General features: G+C 35.0%; 2 protein-coding genes across 2 annotated transcripts; both read left to right on the plus strand.

The window, feature by feature from the left end:
* Positions 1-6,078: 6,078 nt before the first annotated feature.
* On the plus strand, positions 6,079-7,023 carry LOC148215644 (olfactory receptor 10A7-like). Its single transcript, XM_088143126.1, has one exon. It carries the CDS (start codon positions 6,079-6,081, stop codon positions 7,021-7,023), a length of 945 nt encoding a protein of 314 aa, XP_087999252.1.
* A 5,035-nt stretch (positions 7,024-12,058) lies between these two features.
* On the plus strand, positions 12,059-13,003 carry LOC103058825 (olfactory receptor 10A7-like). The gene has a single exon (XM_088143127.1). The coding sequence runs from the start codon at positions 12,059-12,061 to the stop codon at positions 13,001-13,003; it is 945 nt and encodes a 314-aa protein (XP_087999253.1).
* Positions 13,004-22,582: the final 9,579 nt, after the last annotated feature.

Consider the following 22,582-nt stretch of genomic DNA (forward strand, 5'->3'; position numbering starts at 1 on the left):
AAAATGGATGTTAGATAAGATTTATACTTTGGATTAATTAGTAGGTTGAAATGATGAATTTTTAACGTTTTCCATTTTAAAGTATAAGTGCCTAGTGTGTCTCAGTTGCCCCATTTACAATTACAACTTCTACTGACATCCCAGTTTGGATTTGTAACATTTTCAGCTTCAGAAATACCTAATCTATTTCAGCTGGTTATTAAATCTTATGATACCAACAATTCTGTAGTTATTGTTTTTCGGTTTTTGTTGGTTATGAATTAATTTGATATGCAGACTTTAATTGTTCAATGGATTAAAAAATTAAAGACTGCTATTTTGCATCAATAATGAAAAAAAGTATTACCATCAATACCAAAAACTTCATTTGAGCTTAGATCAATTGTACCAGTTTTTTTGTTTTGTTTTGTTTTACTGTACTATATTCCTGTCATACGGAAATTGACATTTGGACAAAGAAGGTAGATTGTCTGTGCAATGCTTAGAAGTAGAATACTTAACCTTCTGTCTTGGAAATATAAATATATGGTTTCAAAAACTCATCTGCATACAAAATTGATACTATTGCCTACCAATATGAATGATGATTATATTGAAATATGTCTACTGTTCGTTGAAATGTAAAAATGGAACTTGTATGAATGTATATGCAGCCATGAATGTATGTTCTTTGTTTTTTTAGTTTTCTTTCTTTTTCCCCTTTCTTTGTAACTCTGTATTATATTTTTTTTCTTTCCATTTGTTTTTGTATTCAATGAATATATACAATTTTTTTTAAGCAATCTTTGAGATATTTTATTATTTATTTGTTCAACTTCTATCCCTTCTTTTCTCCAAGAGGTCAAGACAGCTTCCATGAGATCTCCCTTCATTTTATCTTCACAGCCACCACCCTGGGAGGTAGGTGGGCCTGATAAAGAGTGACTGATCCAAGGTTACCCAGTGAATTCTCCCTAATCTTACTTCAAACCCTAACCAATTTATCATACTAGTCCTCAAGGACTGAAACTAAATAAGTTTCATTACGTTTGGATGTTAAACGTTGTCTTCTATCTTCCCCTCCAGTCAGGTCAGGAACAACTAGAACAAAAAAACACTTTTCTTCTTTGTGTTTTACACCTTCAGAATAACCCCCCCCCCCCCAAGAAATGAGCAACATTCAAATGGCAACTTGGATTTGCTTTATTTTAATTACAAGCCCCCATGGGAATGGATAAAAAGGTTGTTCTTAGTTTTGGGAGGATTCCTCCCAGCCAGAAAGGTCCTTATTTGCTACTTAACTGACCAACTCCTCCTTTCTGAGGACTCCTTGCTTTCTCCTTCCCTGAATTTAATTTCTTTAGAAGAAATTTGGCCAGGTTCCATCAAACCCTAGTCATCAAAGACAGGTGTAGTTCTGCAGCAATTCCTATCCCCCCCCCCCTTATTGGTCCAGAAGAGAAAGAGAGAGAGAGAGAGAGAGAGAGAACTGTTTCATCTAGTACCCAAAATCTACAAATGCTGGGGCGGGGGGGGGGTTATTATTGGATGCCTCAAAAATGTTTAGGAAGGATTGGGTATTAAGTTAATTATGTTGAAAATACAAAACATTAGAGGGACACATAAATCTATTGTCCTCTTTTGTTAATATGGTCTTGGGAAGAAGAACAGAAGTTAAAGATGATAATGTGAGGCTGAATTAGATACTAAAAATTTGGAATGTATCAATATATGAAGAACTTTGGATTGATCAGGTGTGGGACTGAACAAGGAATGTCACTTTTTTTCAATGGAAAGACAAAACCACCTGGACTTACATTCTTGTATCACACATAATGTTTACTCTCTATTCATGGTCTATGTGATCTGTATTTAATGTTTAGCTTAAAAACAGGGCAGGGACGGGGGGTGGGGGGTGGGGAGAGAGGGATCTTCCACTTTTTGTTGTTTTTAATTTAGCTATTGACTTTTTAATTCTCTTTTTAATGTTATGCATTAAAGCAAACACACCCTTTACACAGAGAATGGATTACTATAATGTGCTGTACATGGGGCTGCCCTTGAAGAGTATCTGGAAGCTAGTGCAGAGTATGGCTGTGCATTCAGTTATGTGTGCCCCTAGGCTGGCACACACTACACCATAGCTGCATGGTCTGCTGGTCTGCTTCTGGTTGCAATTCAAGGTGCTGGTTTTGACCTTTAAAGCCCTACATGGCATGCATCCAGGTTATCTAAGGGACCGCCTCTTTCTGATCACATCTACCTATCCCATCAGTTCCAGCAGAAGTGGTGTGTTTGGATCCTATCTGCTAAAAAGTTTCATCTGACAGGACCCAGATGATGTGCCTTTTCTGCTGTGGCTCCAGCCCTCTGGAACATCTTCCCCCCGAGGTTATGATAGGCCAATACCTGTTAGCCTTTTGGAAAGTCCTGAAAACATGGTTTCTCCAGCAACTTTGGGGACCCCACGGGGAGCCTGTGAGATGGTTGTATTGTGCTTAGATGGTTGTTTTTCTCTCACAATCTTGCTTTGTATTTATTTTTATTGTTTTAAGTGTTTTAACGGTTGTGACAGAGTTTTAATTGTTAGTCATACACTGCCCAGAGTGACATCTAGAGAGATGAGCAGCCATATAAAATTGCTAAATAGACAAATAAATAAATGTTGACCATCTCAACTTGTAGGCTTATTGATAAACATGAAAACTGTGGCACATGACAGAACTAAATAAAAAAATGGTTGTGGAGCAGGTGTTTTGGTTGGGAATGCTCATAATATTTTGTATTCAGATGATGCTATTTTGCTGGCTGAGAACCAAATGATTTGCAGCACATATTAGACAGGCTGTATGATGCAACAAGGAGTAGGGTTTTGAAAATTAACATATCAAAGACCAAGAGAGTTCCATTTGACACAGAAAGTAAATTAATTATTTCAAACAATGTGTAAATACTAAAAAACTAACTGAATAAGTGTACTGACATACAATGTTTTCAAAAGATGGAAATAGTTGGGGAAATGGATGGAAATGTATAAGACATGTATATGTTGGTAGATAATGGGAATTATGTGGACTGTTAGGGAGAAGAATATCAAAAGAAATGAAAATGCCTGTGCATAAAGTCATACTTCTGTCAACTTTCCTATGTAGAAGTGAGAGATGGTTATGTCAGAAGCGTGGAAAAAAAGTTGGTGTTCTTTCCATAACTTTACTTACCCCAAAAGGGAATAATGTGATGAGTATAAATGCATGTCTGGTTATAATTTATTACTTTTATAACTTGGCATTTGCATCAGTTAAATGGTTAAAGAAAATACTTTCACACTGAAACAAAAGTTAATGAATTACACTGTCATGTTTTGAGGAAAGAAAATGCTTCAACATAGTTCTGGTCCTGTGGGTGTGAAGCAATCAAAAACTGCCTGTGAGATCAGCCTGCCCACCTGAGAGGCAGGGGATACAAGTCAACCAACACTTCGAAGTGGAAGAGAAAAGAGCTTTAATTCCTACTCCAGTCTATGTGCTCCATTTCAATGGAAGTACAATAGAACAAAGCCTATTCTTTCCCTTCCTCATTTTTACATCCTTCCATGGCCTGTGAATGGTAAGATTGAAAAGGCATTTGGCTTTGCTATTTTGCTATCCTGATTATTTCAGTTATGTATCCTTGACACATTTCAATTACACTGCTGATTTTTAACTTTCCTTTGACTGGTAAGTGAATCTTTACACATTAATTTAATCAGAGATAGGAGAAAGATTAGTTGATTCTACTGTAACACCCTCATTGAAGTTGAAATGTATTTAAAATGTTAGCTAAAATATACCATGCTTCTCTGTGGAAGAAGAGGTCCCCCTTATAATGATGAGACTTTTTTATAATGGTATTTGTTCCTCCTAGATTAAATTCATAGGACAACAATCGTGGCTATATCAGACACTTGGAAGTTCTAATGATAATCAGTGGAAAGGTTAAGTAACTGAAATTCATGGAAATTAAATTAATTTAGTCTTGTTGAGACTTTGTTCATTTTTTTAAACAGAAGTAAAAATCATCCCACCCCACATAAGAAGTAACCCACTTTGTTTAAATGACATAAATTAATGTTTTTGTATTGGGCTGTTTGAATATAACAATTAAAGCATCAAGGCAGTATCAAAACTGTAGTGATGGTGCTAAGAAAATTGGATATCCCTTATACTAACATTAATTCCTTAAAGGTATCTAGATCTCTTCCATAACTACTTTGTAAAAACTAACTCAGTTTACAAATGGCATTATATAGGAAGACCTTATTCCAAAGTGTTTTTTTGATGCTAAACAGAGATATATTCATAGCCTCCTTTGAAAGCTGACTAATAGGACCATCTGTGCTTTCTTTGAAGTAAGACCCATTAATATTGCTGAGGCTTCTGCTTACACCACTCAGATTTGGACTGAGCCTATTAGCTAGCATCCAAATAGGTATTCAATAAGAATACATCATATTAGCCTGTAAAACTGTACAAATGCCTATAAGAAAATTAAGGAGATACTAAACAGAGGCCTTCTATAGATACCTCTTTCATAATTTCATAATTCAGTGTGTTAGTGATGAAACACACACACACAAACCCACACTCTTATGCTTGTTAGTCCAGTGAGTGAAAACTGATTACCAATGGTTATTGAAGCCCATATTGAAAAAAGTTGATTTTCTTGCTATTCAAATTAGTTGAATTAAGGATATTATTAAGAAACAATTGTCACGAAATATTAGATATATCTATGGAGCTGATAAAGCTTACTGTATTTGTCTGTAAGCATACATAAGGATGCATTATTTAATTCTTAAATATACTGTAATGGTGGGTGAACCATCTACCTTGAAATATCCTGGCATCTGTTTAAAGTTCTTTTCCTTTTATATCAAACATTGAGAGAACATTTTAAAAAGAAGTCCAGCTATACACACAGATAAAGTATGTCCTTTGCCAAACGGGGGAAAAAACAGAAAGAGGAATAACAATCCGTCAAGGAAAAATTGTTAGAAGCAGGACAACAGTGCTGATGTAGCATTAATGGGAAGTGGTAATTCTGTCTATGTTTAAGAGCAGCATTTCCTGTGTGAGAGTGTAGGTATGATAAGAAGTCTAATTTCTACTGGGGAGAACTGGAAGGAATATTATACTGCAGTCTTATATGAACCACAAGGAAACACTTCCTGTAGAGTATGGGAATAATCATCCTGACAGGGTTTGAAAGGTGAGGTAACAACTGATTATATTCTCTCTGACTGGAAATTCACAGCTTTAAGCCTACCAAGCATTTACTACTAATAAAACAGATATTACTCTCTCCTGCTTGGCTTTCTAAGATAATTACTTTCTCCCACTATTTGGAGAGATATTTGGGTGAGATATATATCTCACTATTTTGAGATATTTAGGACTGGATTGGGGGGGATTAGTAGAGTACATGATTAGGGACCCCCCCAAACATGATTATCCTTTGTATATTACATTTACATTAAACTGATTTTGTTTCATAATGATATAATGCAACTTTCAAACTGAATTCCCCGTGAGACTGTGATAAAGCATGTGTAATTTATATTAAAGGAACCTCTGCATTTAATTTCATTATAGTGTTCATCTTCAGAACTAGGATAAAACACAAGTCTGTTCAAAGTATAAGTTAAACATTTCAGTTTGGATCCAAAATAAAGTAATTGAATTTAAAGTATATTATTATTAGAACTCAGTGGGATTTAAAACACAATTAAGTTGCTCCATTAAGATCAATACGAGCTAATGTAACTAACTGAATATGCAACCCTATATCCATTTATCTGGAAATAAGATTTATTCAACTTAATGAAATTTATGTCCTGATAAAGTACTGCAGTTTCAGGCTGGAGCTAAATTTAGGGGAATGTTGTAGATCTTAATTTATTAGAATTATTTCTTTTAAAAATAATGTCAAATTACTATTATTACTATTATCATCATCATCATCATCATCATCATCATCATCATCATTATTATTATTATTATTATTATTATTATTATTATTATTATTATCTTTCAATAGAAACAAAAATTGCCAGTAAGGCCAATGAATGTTACAGAAGAAAATGGATTTGTCCTCCTGGGTTTAGCCAATCACCCTGACCTGCAAGTGCCACTGTTCTTTGTTTTTCTGTTGATTTACACAATGATTATTGCAGGGAATATGCTCATTTTCATGATCATCATGGTAGACCCATCACTTCAGGCACCAATGTATTTCTTTCTGCAAGTTTTGTCTTTTATGGATATCTGCTACTCTTCAGTTACTCTTCCCAGAATGCTGGTAGATTTTCTTTCAAAGGACAAGAGAATTACCTATGTTGGTTGTGCCACACAAATGTTCTTCTTACTCTTTTGGGGAGCTTCAGAATGTTTCCTTCTAGCAGTTATGGCCTATGACCGCTATGTGGCCATATGCAAACCACTGAGATATGTGATTATCATGAATAAGACTGCTTGCTTTTCACTGACAGTTTTGTCATGTTTTGCTGGCAACCTGGTGTCTTTGCTCCAAACAGCTTGGATCTTCACCTTACCATTTTGTGGAACACATCACATTAATTATTTTTTCTGTGATATTCCACCTCTAATCAAACTTTCATGCATTGACACCTCTTTCTATGAAATGCAGCTGTTTACTGCCACCATTCTTGTTATTTTCACACCTTTTTTCCTTATTATTGTATCATATTTTCTCATTATTTCCAGCATCTTAAAGATGACTTCAGCTGAAGGACGTCAAAAGGCCTTCTCTACCTGCTCTTCTCATCTCATGGTTGTGAGTTTGTACTATGGGAGTGGTAGTTTGATTTATCTGCAACCCAAGTCCACTAATGTAGAGGACAGTAACAAAGTGTTGGCTTTGATGTACACTACCATCACACCGATGCTGAATCCCCTTATCTACAGCTTAAGAAACAAGGAAGTCAATGAGTCAATTAAGAGGATGATGAGCAAGACAACTAACAAAATATTATTCCATCAGAAATAATGTGGGAATATTATTCTATATGAATTATTATATTGATAATATATATAGAATTACCAATGAAAAGACTTACATGATTTCCTCATAATTTGCAGAATTCAAGCAATATTGGAATGTATTTAATTCCTATCTAAGAAACCACACATTTGATGAAATGTAATACAGTCATCTACTGGAACTGGGCGAAATGGTCTATTTGTCCAAAAGATTAAATTCATGGGATTATTCTGTGACAATATTGGCTGTAGTATGAAATTAGCATTAGGAAAAATTACATATGCCATTGATACCCCATATTCTCAGGGAAAAACTACACATTATGACTTCATTCATTCACTTCATGCATGGGTTAAATAGAAATGTGGTGGTGGGGAGGAATATCTCACCTTCACCATCTCCACTCACATGACCCCTTGCCTTCAGACGTGACTGAACAGCAGCACTTTGTATTCTGAGTACCTTCAATTCAACTTTTTAATATTTCTATTTAAATTTTCTAGATTTTAATCACCACTGGGATAATCCATAATCACTTTTACAATGACTGAAAGCAGTCCATCTTTCAATTCATGGTACAATTCATAATTAAAAATGAATTTGTTTTCATTTATCTATCTATCTATCATCTGTCTGTCTGTTTGTCTATATCAGTGGATTGTGTTATGATTAAACTACATTGATTCTTGTTCAGGTTCTCAGTTGTCACCAACCTTGAATCAATGAAATATAACAGTTAAAATGAATCATACAGTTTGCATCAGAAAAACTTTGAAATTGGCATATTAGTTCCAGGTGCACAATGATCCATCCATCTATGTCTAGACAGGGCATCCTCCTCCTCCAATAAATAGCTAGTATTTGCTACATGGGTGTCTAAAGAAGGGAACGTTCAAAATGTCTTCAAGATGGCAGACACAGTGTCATGATCAAAGCCAAACCCATTTTGCCCATTTGTATGACATCACTGCATTTACAGAAGCAGGGGGTCTTTTTTCAGGATGCTTCATGTGCCCTCTTGCAGTTTTTGACATGTGCACACCACAGATTCTGCTGACTTGCTGCCACATTGGGATAACTAATGTCAGCTGCCAAAAACATTTTCTTTATTCTATCTAAGGATCATCCCAGTACACAGATGCAGGTCCCAGTACAGTTTATAAATGGAAGAGTGTATCAAAGCGTTTTCATAGCTGACCAGCCATTCCTTTTTATTTAGAAACTGGTTTCCAGCTTTCCCAAATTCCTTTGATGTCTCAGCTAAAGCAGAATGTCAAATTCCTTTAGAATCTCATGTAATGCAAGTCTAATTCCAATTTTTGTTTCTCTTCGCCACAAAATATGTTATAGATTACATCATGGTAATTGACATGTCATATTTACGTACATTGTAATATTAACCTTTGAAATATTAATTTTTGTAATAATAATTGTAATAATATTGTATCATACATTGTCATATTAAATCACATTCTGCAATGGAACTAGAGCAACAAAAATAACTTATTACACAGTTTATTGCTCCAAAAATGATTTTCTCATAGCGATTTTCTTTTCTCTTTTCTCTGAAGTATTAGAGAATTTCAGAACTCTGTTTTTGAGGGATAGTATGGGATTGACTTACAACATGACGAGGGAAGCAGAAATGACGCCCCATTACTTTCTCACTTGGACCTAAACTTGGAAAGGTCTCAGTTCTGCTTTCTTTCTTGTCTATTCCTCTCATGTTGTTGCTCTGCTACCTATCTCACTAAAGAACTAACACTTTCAAGTGCTCTTTTCAGACATATTAAGTGACTTTCTAGGGTCTGAAGAGTGAATAGAACTTGAAAGGGCTTTCATTTCATTTCCAAACCATTTGCATCAATATAGTGCATGTCATCATGTTTTAACATTGCCTTTAAAGTCCTCTATTGGTACAGATCTTCTTCAACATGGAAAGGAATTTTGGAATATTATGCATGTCAAAATAAAACGCTGTGTTTGTTAAACTGCAAGAAATGTTATTCAACTAACTTTCTGCCCAATCTAGTATCTGGTTGAAGAATATAAGTTTGATTTATCATTTGGGATCTCTACAGGATTATCCTATGTCTGATAGGCATACTATCTTCTTATTCAGAGATTCTTTTACTTGCATGTATTAGAAATATTGTCAATGTGGAGTTTCTCTAAAGTTGTCTGCATTCTTCAGAAAATCTTCAAATCCCCATATGATGGGTGAAATTATAGGTATGATTTTGGTTTGGTGGTTATGCAATTTTTCCAGATATACCAAGGTGAATACCCAGGAAGAGGCTCTTGCTTAGAACACTTATTTCAAAGAGTACATCATGTCACAACATTAAGCCTTAAAGAAAATTGATGTATGTTTCTGGTTATTCCATTTTCATTTGCTATTATTCTCCTATGAAAAACTAACCTCCATTATGGCAAGTATAGCCTTATCTATCTTCTCAATTTGATGTTTCATGAAACCTCCATTTATCCCCCCCTCCCCATGATTGTAACATTCAATGGACTCTGTGTTAGAGAGCATCCTTCCAGATATAGTTTCATTCCAGGCTCTTGACTATGCTAGAGAAGTACTGAATAATTGAAGTGAAAATTTGAACAATGGATAAGGATACCATGTTCATTAAAAATAATTAACATTATGGGATCCATTGTGGTTCTGATCCTGTGGGGTTTGAAAAAAAAACGTTTTTGTGATCAGCCTAACCATCTGATTTATAGGGGTTATGAGTCAACTGATACTTCCAATAGCAAGAGGAAAGGATTTTAACTTCCACTTCAATTTATCTGCTGGATTTTTACAGAAGCATAATGGAACAAAACCAATGATTCCCCTTCTCCATTTTTAAACCTCTCTATTTTCTATGAATAGTAGGATTTAAAAGGCCCAATTATTTTTCTTTCATGGTTATTTGAATTATATATTCTTGACACACTTCAGCTCCAGCAGTGATTATTAACCTTCATTTTACTGGTAAGTGGAATATTTCATATCAATGTAATTATTATTTCTTTGATTTGTCTGGCTGCCCAACTCATCTAACCAACTCTGGGCACCTCACAACAGGTGAGCAGCAATCCAATAAAAACAAGTTTAACAACCAATGTACAAACATATAAAAAAACACCGATAATCAATGAGAACAAAAAATCATGATCAGTGGCAGAATCAATCCTTACATGAGCTTGACACGTCCATTGTAAAAGCTCCCCGCCATTGTCAGACCCCTAGGCAGGGTTGGCAGGTAAGAGATAAAAGAAAGATTAACTGATTCTACTGTAAGACTCTCTGTTTTGTAAATCCAAATAGAATATTCAAGCTCTACAACTGCCAGGTCACATAAGCTATAAATTATTCCCTGAGATATTTACATATCTATCATGGTTTATGCGATGTATTGGAAAAACACATAAAAGGAAAAAAAACAACAACCCACAACTATTAGAGAGGATCTAGCAATAGTTTTATTTATCTAAAAAGCTAGCAAGTTCCATTGCAGCACTGAGCTCATGTACCACATATGAAAAAAGTAGAATGTTTTTCTCCTTGGGGAAAAGATTCTTCTTATACCACTAAGCATTCCTGCAGTGGTATTTGTTCCTGTTAGATGAAATCCGTAGCACAACAGTCCTGCAATTTCAGGCACTTGGAACGTTAATTATATCCTTAAAATTCTGTGGTTGGAACCAAGCAAGTTAAATGCATTTAATATTGTGAAGATTAATTAAATAATGGCACTTCTCAACATATGAAGCAACACACTTTTTTTTTTTTTAATGGTAAAGTATGATTTTTCTCCGATAGGGAAAAATGTCTTTCAGAAAAGGGAAAAAGCAATAATCAATAGGGAATTTTTCTAGTATAGGAGTGCTTTGCTGGACTTTCATCAATGGAAAAGACATATTCTAATTATGAATAGGTAAACATTTAATTGATGGTCACATTTCTCCCCAGGAGGAACTGGAAGTGCAAAGACACTGTAATCTGATACCACCAAAAGGAAGCACTGGTTGGCAGCCTGGAATTTGGACTTCATTCTTCCTCCTGGTGCCATTTGAAAGTTAGGGATAACTTCAAATTATATTCTTTCTAATGGGTATTGCACCGCTTTAAGCATGCCAAGCCTTTATTTCTAGTAGAACACATGATATTATATCCTGTTTGTTCCCAGTGTAGATAATACCTTCTCCTTCTCAAGGGAGAAACTAGTCACTTAAATGATTAAGGGAAAATGCTGTTAATAGTTGATTCATCTAAAACTGGTTTTGCCTCCAGTTGATTAAAAAGGATTGAATATGGGAAGAAGGAATGTATGATGTAAGCTTAAAGAGGGAGCAGAAATAATATGTTTGCTTGTAACTGCTGTAAAGACTCATTTCTTTATATACCTCTTCTCTTCTCTTCTCTTCTCTTCTCTTCTCTTCTCTTCTCTTCTCTTCTCTTCTCTTCTCTTCTCTTCTCTTCTCTTCTCTCTTTCTTTTTCTTTTCTTCTACCTGCACTCTTTCATTTTCCTTATTCTTTTTCTCTTACTTTTACTTTAAACTATTTTGTATTTATCTTTTATTCCTGTGAAAATCCTTAGTAAAAAATATTTTTAAAAAAACCAGTAAAACAGGTTTTACCTCACAAAAACATGAGAGATTCAATTTTAATGCATATGTAATTAATATTTAAATGCATATTGCATTTAATTTCATGATAGTGTTGATCATCAGAACTAAAATAAAACATGGATCCATTCGCAAAAATGAGCTAGAGATGTCAAAGTGGATCCAGACCAGCTTAGTTAGCTTAAAACCCATTGATCTCTGTAGCCTTTAAAGCAAAATTACCTTACTCTATCAAGATCAATAGGAACTGAAGTGACGAACCGAAATTGCAACACTGTATCTGTTTACCTGAAAGCAAGCCTCAATTAATGTACATTTATATAAAATATTGTATCATCATCATCATCATCATCATCATCATCATCATCATCATCTTTTGTTTTTCAATAGAAACAAACACTTCCAGCAAGATCAATGAATGTTACAGGAAAAAATGGATTTGTCCTCCTGGGTTTAGCCAATCACCCTGAACTGCAACTGCCACTGTTCTTTGTTTTTCTCATTATTTACATGGTGATTATGACAGGGAATGTGCTCATTTTCATGCTCATCATGGCAGACCCATCACTTCAGGCACCAATGTATTTCTTTCTGCAAGTTTTGTCTTTTATGGATATCTGCTACTCTTCAGTTACTCTTCCCAGAATGCTGGTAGATTTTCTTTCAAAGGACAAGAGAATTACCTATGTTGGTTGTGCCACACAATTGTTCTTTCTACTCTTTGGGGGAGCTTCAGAATGCTTCCTGCTAGCAGTTATGGCCTATGACCGCTATGTGGCCATATGCAAACCACTGAGATACGTGACCATCATGAATAAGACAGTTTGCCTTTCGTTGACGGTTTTGTCATGCTTTGCTGGCAGTGTGGATTCTCTCCTCCAAACAGTTTGGATCTTCACTTTGCCATTCTGTGGAACTCATCACATTAATTATTTTTTCTGTGATATTCCACCCCTGATTCGACTGTCATGCGGTGACATCTCTATCTATCAAATCCAGCTCTTTACTTCCACCATTTTGGTGGTTGTCACCCCATTGATCTTCATTCTTGTATCATATTTTCTCATTATTTCCAGCATTTTAAAGATGACATCAGCAGAAGGACGTCAAAAAGCCTTCTCTACCTGTTCCTCTCACCTCATGGTTGTGGTTTTGTCTTATGGAAGTAGTAGCTTAAATTATCTTCAGCCCAAATCCATTAATGAAGAGGGTAGTAAGAAAGTGTTGGCTTTGATGTATACTACCATCATGCCCATGCTGAATCCCCTTATCTACAGCTTAAGAAACAGGGAAATCAGTGAAGCGATTAAGAGGATGATGAATAAGACAATGAATAGAATATTTTTCCACCGGAAATAATCTGGAGTATTTTCCCACAAACTATGAATGACTGAGATGATGGGTTTATATGATGTTTATTAAACAGTGTTACATGTTTTCCACATAATTTCCAGAATTCAAACATGATTGGAATTTATTAGACACTGATCTAAAAAAAATGCAAGTTTGATAAAACGGGATATAATTATCTCCTTGAACAGCACTGGAAAACTCTTATTTTTTACCATCATTGGAAGCTGTTGTGATGTGACCAATTTAAAATTCTATAGACAGAAATTGGAGGGTTGTGCACATTACAAAGATAAATTAGGGTTTTGGTGCTCTAAACTGCAGCTTTTATTGTTTCATTCATTGTTTTTATAAGCTGAGTATCCTCTCTCTCTCTCTCTCTCTCTCTCTCTCTCTCTGTAAAGGGGGGGGGGGGAACTCAAAGGATTTCTGTGTTTGGCTTATTTTATGAATGAATATGTGTGTATGTGTGTGTGTGTGTGTATTAGTGAACTGTATTATGATTAAACTGCATTAATTGAAGTTCACATTTTCAATGGACAACCAACCTTGATTGCTTTGACATAAACATTATAACAACAAATAAAACATACCATTTATCTCTGAAAAGTGTTGGAAATGACACTTTCATTACAGGTCCTGTATGAACCAAATATCTGTCTCTAGGCAGGGCTGGGATTGCAGGCCATCCCTGCAAGTAAAACACAAAAAACAAAAAATCAAAGCTAACATTTGCTACACAGGTATGTAAGTGAAGCGGGGTAAAGATGGCAAGGATGTGGGTGCAGTATCACAATCAATGTCCCATCTCTTTTGTCTATTTGTGTGGTATCACCTCATGTACACAATCAGTTGCACCAGCCATCTTGCAGATTCTGACACACACCTGCCACAGATGCCATTGGTCTGCCATGTTGTGACAATTAGTGTAAGCTGTTGAAAGTAGTTAACTTATTCTGTCTAATGTTCATGTTACCTAAGTATATAAATACAGTTTCTAGTAGAAGTTATTAATGGAAGCATGTGTCAAAGAATTCTTTGGATAGTTGTCAGGAACTTTTAAAAAAAACAGAAACTGATTTTCAGCTCTCTTAAATTTCATTGACTTGTCACCTATATCAGAATGCCAAATTCTTTTAGAATCCCATATAATTCACATCTCTTTCCAATCTTTGTTCATTTCCCACAAAATGTTATAGCTTGCATCATAGTAACTGAAATGTAAGTATGAACTGTCATCTTAAGTAATGTTCTGCAATGGGAATGTCTTTCTCCTTCCCACCATGTGATTGATCCAATGCTCATGGTGACTGAGATAAAAATAGAGAGGGAGGCACAGCTAGTATGTCTGAAATCACTCTTCCCTCTCATATTGTTCTGCAGAAGATTCAGAACACCCGAAGAGGATCAATGAGATTTTCAATGGATCAAAGCAGCAGACTTCTCTGATAGTCATTCATTTGAAAGTGTGCATAGAGTTTTAACAAGAACCCCTACAGTTTGGTGGGCAATGAGCACATTGGAACTACTGAAACAATATTTTAAGCATTCTCCGAAAAGAGGAACTAGGGTGGGAGTGGCTTGTCATAAAACACCCATTTCTAGAAGTGGTGAAGTACCTCCCTGGTTTCCAAAGTAGCCTTTTTGGTTGATCTTTTCTTTATTTTGCCACTGAAATTGTGCCTGGCAAAAATTCCCTTGAGCTGAAAGGCTTCCTGTCCTTCCTGGTTTTATTTTGTAGGTTTGTTTGTTTGGAAGATGGTATGCTGCAAGGCAAAACATCAAGTACAATCTTTACTTCCAGCAGCCTTTCTTAGCATATCACGACAGGCGTTCTTAGAAAATAAAATAGTAGGTAATAGATATTCTGTTAGAGGACATGAATGTACTGGTGGGAAAAGGAAAAGAACCTGCAGGAAAAGTGATTAGGCCATTCAGAAACTAAGAATGAATGAGAATGGTGAAGGCTTGGTGAATATCTTCCCGGGGTGGGGGCTGGGGGATGGGAGAATCTGTTTATTTTACACAGGGCAAAAGAATAAATCTAAACTGAAAAGCAGGATTAATTTGGTTTATTCAGCAAAAGTATACAATTAAATAAACAGGACTGAATTATAATTTGTGTGTGTGTGTGTAAAATATGGAGTAAAAGGTTGGTCCTTAAAACATTATTACTGAAGGTAATAACATGGAAGTAAAGCATGGATGAGAGTAAATAAGACTTGACGTCACCCTGCTATTTGACCTTAGATTAATAATATGGTAAAAAAAACCCAAAAACCTGAAAACCAGACACCCCCCCACACACACACACCTGGATCATAGACCACTTTTATATGCAAGTGATGCAGACATTATCTCAACTACTTAGTCCAATCATTGGAATAAGGAGAACTTTAAGATCAGCAGCCTCCTACTGTAAGGATAATGATATAATCCTCAATTATTAAAAAAAACAAAAACCAAAAATCATGGCCTTCTCAAAGAGACCACTTAGATACAAATACAGATAGCAAATCAATGGTACAATGTTCAATGAACAAGTTCAGGCATTTAAGTACCATGGAATCATTTTCCATGCTACTGGTTCATGGAGGTCCCAAATTCAGATTTTTCTGCACTACAGGAGGTAATTATATACCAAATGGTTTAAAAGTATTTGAGACCAAAGTAATATATCAGTTATCCTGTGGCTTCCAAGTATGCACAAATAAGGATATAGACTTGTCAGAAGTGGTCCAATCAGATTTTTTAGGGGACTTATTTCTGGTCCCACAATGTGTCCCAAATGCTACTCTTTGAGCTGAGGCTAGAATAGCCCCAATTAAATCAGTGCCCAGGTGGCTCTTGTTAGTTACAGACAAATCTTTAACCCAAGCAGTCTGGCTGTTTTGACATTTCAAGATATATTCTGATCTTCTTGGTGGAAATTACCTGGTGCTACCTTAAGGTATTGAGGGCTAGCTGTCCCTTAATGCCCTCATTCCTTTTTTTTTTTTTTTTTTATAATGTTTTTTTTATTTTTACAACAAACACAAAACAAACATGAACAAACAAAAACATAAAAAGGCATAAAAAAGCATCTTCCATTTTATACCGTGTGTCAACCAGTTAAACTCGTTGGTGCCCCTTTCATAATCTTAAATTCTCATATCATCTATTCAAAAATATACTTGTATACTTATCAATTAACAATTATTAATCATTCATAGCTAATCTATAAAATCATATATTACAAAAAATTTTAACTTTCAATAGGATTAGTAATACATCTCCATCTATCTATTATATGTGTATATATATAATAATTAATATCAAATTTCTATTATAAAATTTCCTAATCTATTACATTACTATATTTTCTCATCTAATCATTAATAAAAACAAATCCCGTGTCATATAAAATTGCTTATCTTCTTACTCTAATTTCAAATCTCAATTTAACTCATCTCTGCACATTCCATAATTTTGAATAACTTCCTCCTGCATAAGTACTTTTTAATTTTTCCAATTCTTAAGAGTTAGAATTCTAACCAATATCAGTTACAGTATCAATTACAATTCTAACCAAGTTACAGTTCTAACCAGATTTCACTACATGTTATACAATTTTTAACTATATATCTCAGATTTATACTTTATTCCAGCGCTTGCATAATTTTGAGTTCACCCTTTTCATTCAATGTCCCAAAATATCTGGCTGTTCATTCCTTTTTTCTATATTATTGGATAAGAGAAAGCAATAATAAGTGTCCTTTTGAACATTCTGCTTTTGGAAGCTTCTGTCAGTTCCATCATTGTTGTATTCCCCTGATTTTCTCTTTAAACATCTGCAATAGTTTCTTTCAATATTGTTTTACTTCTTCTTTTTGTACATTCTCTTAGTACGATTTTCCATTATAATCTTGTATAATCTTTTTCTCACCCTCAGTGCCAAGAACAAATCTGTCTCTCTTCATTTATCAGTTGATTAACCCTTTTAATTCTCAGTTTATAGGCCTCACAATAATTCCGTTTAATGTTTCTGATTTCTTGTACTATTTCTTCCTTTTCCAATGATCCCGTTTTATGTTTAATTAAGTCCATTTTAGCTTTAATATCTTTTTTTTTTTTTTAGAGTTTCTGCAGCTCTTCTTCCAATTTTTATAGTCATCCTCAATAGTTTAAAGATCTTTTTCTGCATTGTGTTTCTCGTATAGTCTATTATCTTGATAAACCTTCATTGAGTCAAAGGATTCTTTATCTTTGTTCTTGCCAAAAATAAGAGAAAAAAAGAAGCAAAAGGAGAGAAAAAAAAAGAAGGAAAAATAAAAAGAAAAGGAAAAGAAGGAAAAGGCTAAGCCTCTTTAAAAAAAAAATCCATCTGGGGGGAATAGAAAGCAAAGCAGAGCTTCTAGCAGAAAAAAGAGCTACTGCCACTAATCAAGGCTCTTGTGACTGGCTCAAACTTTCCATCTTAATGTTTTCAAAGTCGCTTTCAACTCCACTTTCTTGTTTATAGTTACGGATGGCACCTGTATAAACATGCACATCCCACTATCTTTTTAGAAAGCACAGGGTCTTTGAGCGTGCGTCACAATGAAAAAAAAGCACTAATTCGCGCCTCTAAATGGCAGTGCAACTTTCTTTCATTTACTTTCTCTTAACTCCACTTTCCCCATTTCAAAGTCAAAAAGATATAAATTTCTTATAACAATAAAAAAATCTTAGTAAAAAAAAAAAGGCTTAAAATATAAAGTTATTGAGTATTAAAAAAAGAAAGCCAATCCAGTTAAAAATATATTTTTTTTAAAAGAAAAACATCTTGTCAATTCCACTAAAAAGGGAAAGTTGAAAAGAAAAATTTTCTCCCCCTTCTTTTTTTTAATAGGGTTCAATCTCGCCGCTTAATCCACTTTTCTTCACTTTTAAAAATCTCTTTAAGTTACTTAAGGTGTTCTCTAAGAATAGTTGAATAGTAAAAGTCCATCTCACCCAGTTGACACCCTTCTCTTCCATCTTCCTTTGGAGCTGTCCCGGCTTTCGCAGCCATTTTTGGCTGCCTCTCCTCCACCGGCTTCAAGAGCTTCTCCCCGGATCGATCTGGGACTTGCGGCGTCCCTGAGATCCGCGGGACGCGCCCTTTGCGTTCGCCATCTCTACGGGACGGCTTAGGTCCATCGGGACCGTCCGGGCGAGGAGATATCGGCTGCCATCCTGGGAGCCCAGGATCGCCCGCCGTATCGCCGCGACGCCAGCTCCGCCCTCCCCCCCTTAATGCCCTCATTCCAATGCAGGTGAACAGGCCAGAAGATTTGTCAAGCAGCATGCCAGAGATATTGACTTGCAAAGTGATCTCAACAAGGTCCCACCCCACATTATCTCAACAAGAGCAGAAAAAGTGCTGTGTGGGCTTTCTATCTGTTCAATATTATCTTCAAAAACTCCAGAAGAGCTTTCCCATTGGCCTGTTGCCCCATAGAGTCTCCCCGTAGAGCAACATCTTTACCCTTCAGATGAAGGGGAGTTGAAGCAAGTGTTTCAATGGGTATGTGCTATGGTGATGCTTTTTTAATAGAGCTCTCTGCCTTTATGTATCTCTCCACTCATAATACAATATCCAGGAAGGATGGAAGCCAATTATATTGACTTTCTTTTAGCTGAGCAGAAAGTGGAGGTTTCAGGTAGCATAGATAGTTTTGTGTACAAGTTACGGCTGAGTATAAAAAAGAGATGCAACTAAGGTGACCCCAAGGTCTGTCTTGGGAAGTATCATTCAATATGTCTTCTTTCCTTTTAGCACTCAACTTTTGTTCACTGTGTTTTATTTTACTATTTTGTTATCTTTTTTTCTTTTGTGGTATTGTTTTTCTGCTTTTGTTTTAAGGTATTTGGGAAGTCAATCTTATTAATATCATTGTGATTTATTGATACTATGATTTTCGTATCATAATTGTATATGATTATTCTTACATTTACCCACTTATAATTTTCATTTTATAAATGTAACTCTATAGGCACTTCAGGAATAAACATATGTTATAATTTTATCTTAGTACATTTTATTACAATATTACAAATACTTAATTTCACATTTTAAATTTTATTTTTCAAGTTGTAATTTTATTTGTGTCATGCTGGTCTTTGATCAAAAGAAATACAAATACAAATTAAAGAGTGAATAATAGAATGCTTTGTGAAAATACGGAGTAGAAGGTTTGTTGCTGAATGTAATAACAGCTGCATATTATACAAATAAAGTGTGGATGAAAATAAATGGATTGCTTAGCAAATAGCTCAACAGAATTTGTAATATCCCTTGATCATATTTATAAATAAAAGAAATGATTGTGTTGGCAAGAGAGGATTCTTGGTTGGGGATGTCAATGTACAAGTTATTTTTTATGCATATTATTGTATATCTTTGAGAACTCAAATGATGTGCAACAAATATTGGATAGATTATATGAGGTAATATGGGGTTCAAATCACAAAATTAGAAGATTAAAGACCAAGGTAGAATAAGTTCAAGGCTGCAAGTTATATATACAGTAACTGCTGAAAAAATTAGTGCTAGGAGTAAAAATCTGTGCCTTAATATAATATTTACTAAATTTGGAAAGAGAAATGTTAAAATATGTAAATGCTGCTAGAAAGTGATAGAAAACTTGTGGACTCTTGGGGAAAACAACATGAACATCTCTGTGCAAAAGAGAAGGCTTCTGCCTACTTACTTACATAGAAGAGACAGTTGAATATGTCATGAGAAACAGTACGTTATCTTGCTTTATAGTGAGGAGGAATTATTTAATGGGAAGGGGTAGTTAATTCCTTTATATACTACATGCATGAAATAGGTTACATTTTAATTGCATGAGTTAACTTATGCAAATGGCTAAACTTCCCAACTTTTTGATAGAGCTCCCTTGATTTCATTTCTTTGGAATGTAATATAACTGCTGCAATGCTTGGATACAACCTTTCCTTTCTAAGTAGCATTTTTTTTTAAGTTGCAACAATCTCAAGGATGTTGATCACTAGAATATTTATCGTCTTTTCCATATGTTGTGGTTTACAGGTCAAACTGTCAAAACAGCAGTTAACAACCAGGAATTTCCCACATTTCAAAGCAAAAAAGGTCTACAGATCAAAAAAGACTTCTAGATGTCTCCCCAGGATGCTTTGAGACTCTCAAATTTCTTTATCCCTTATCCCTTCCTTTGTCATTGAGAGTCAGGTGACATACAAGTTTAATACATCATCATCATCATCATCATCATCATTATATTGTAAGGCTTTTGGGGGGGGGCTCTGTTTAAGGTATTGCCTGCCAATCTCTACTCTGTTCTAATTCTGTGACTGTTCAGCTGATGCTTTTCACCTGTTCCAGTTCCTTGTTGTAATATGTTAGCTTTACAAAGGAGTAAAACTATTGTTTGATACTTTCTAAAGGGTGGTTATTCTTGGGTGACTCTTTTCACCACATCATGAACACCCTGGATATGTAAATATTCTAGAGAGTGATTTCTAATATGACTTGGGAGTTCTACAGCTTGAATAGTTAGAATGAAAATCAGAACAAAAGTTGATGGATTAGGATACCATCTATTGAAACATTTATTATTGTTGGTTACACAGTCAGCCAATTGTTTAGATTGGATTTGGCATTATTATCCACCTCTCAAGTCCTTCCCAAGAACCTGGGATAGGCAGATGTTGTTTGATGGAGTTAAAAGTATCATCACAGGATGTAAGCTGTTCCAAGTAAAGCTGCTTTTGCAATTGACTGATGGTGATTTTGCCAATGCCAATGGTCTTTATTTATTTATTTACATCATCATCATCATCATCATCATCATCATTATTATTATTATTATTATTATTATTATTATTATTATTATTATTTATTATTTCCAAGGTGGTTCTGATCCTGTAGGGTGAGTAGGAAACTGAAAACCACATTTGTCATCAGTCTGTCCATCTGATGGACTATGGTTATGAGTCAGCTAATACTTCCAATAGCGAGAGGAAAGCTTGTTGTACAGATATATTTTATAATCATACAAAAATATATGTTATAATCATACAAAACTATATGTTATAATCATACAAAAATAATGTCTACATGCATTATTATCAAAGTACAGTGATAGTGGATGAACCATCCACCTTAATATGTTTTGGAATCCATTTAATGCTCTTTTCTTTCTTCTTTTTCAGTTATTTTTGGGGATGAGCACTCAGAAGAACAAGACATCAAATACAACAGGCTGACATATACATACATTTGAATAGAGAAGTATGTCCTTCCTCAAATAGGGAAAAACACTTTTCAGAAAGAGGAAAGGCAACCATCAATGAGAAATCTTCACTAAAAGTAAGAAAGCTTTGCTGGCCTTTCAAAATGGGAAAAAAATATTCAAATTAAAAATAAGATCATCATTTCATTTTTACTTTCTGCTCAGGGAAAACTGGAAAACGAAAAATGCTACAATCTGATAGTGTCAAGCAGGGAGTATTGGCTAAACAGCACAGGATTTGGAGTTTATTCTTCTTCCTGATCCAGTTTGAAAGGCAGGGAAAACTTCAAATTATATTGCTTCTGACTAGTAATGTGTATGAACCTTCAAGTGAGTTTTTGACCTCTGGTGATTTCCTGGACAAGTCCGTGCAGTTTTCTTGGCAAGGATGTTTAGAAGTGGTTTGCCACTGCTTTCTTCCTAGGGCTGAGAGAGAGTGACTGGCCCAAGGTCACCCAGCTGGCTTTGTGCCCAAGGCAGGACTAGAACTCACAGTGTCCCAGTTTCTACCCTGATGACTTAACCATTATGCCAAACTGTCTTTGACTGGTAAGATATGGGTTATTACCATATTACCAATGGTAATATCATAATATATGGGTTATTACCATATTACCAATATCCTAAGGCTTCCTTTGCAGCAAAACAGATGATAGTATATTCTGTTTGCTCACCACTGTAATTACTGCATTCCCCTTCTCAAGGAAGGAATTAGTTTGCTTAAATGAATAAGGGAAAATGCTGTTAATAGCCAGACCTCAATTCATCTTAAACTGGTTTTGCCTCATAATGACATGAGACTTTTAATTGTATGCATAATTAATATTAACTGCAAAAGTGCTTCTTGTTTCATACTGTTGATCTTCAGATCAACAATCCATTTACAAAATTGAGTTAGAGACATCAAGATGGATCGAGACCAGGTTAGTTGCACATAGGGGCCAATGATCTCAGTGGAATTTAAAGCAGAATGAAGTTATTTCATCAAGATCAATGAGAACTAACATGGGAAAGTGAATGTTTACTGGGAAGAAAGTCTCACTAATGAAAAGTATGTGAAAAGTATTTTCTTAGATGAATTACAATAAATAATGAGGAAATGTCTTAGGCCTTAATTAGGAATTAATTCTTTTAAAATCAGTAAAATTCTCCAATTATTACTATCTTCTTCTTCTTCTTCTTCTTCTTCTTCTTCTTCTTCTTCTTCTTCTTCTTCTTCTTCTTCTTCTTCTTCTTCTTCTTCTTCTTCTTCTTCTTCTTCTTCTTCTTCTTCTTCTTCTTCTTCAAACAAAAATTACCAGCAAGGCCA

This window comes from Python bivittatus, unplaced genomic scaffold (assembly GCF_059951505.1).
Source record: "Python bivittatus isolate LINGU-HERP-01145 unplaced genomic scaffold, Pbiv_v1 ctg000470_np1212, whole genome shotgun sequence".
NCBI classification, from domain to species: domain Eukaryota; kingdom Metazoa; phylum Chordata; class Lepidosauria; order Squamata; family Pythonidae; genus Python; species Python bivittatus.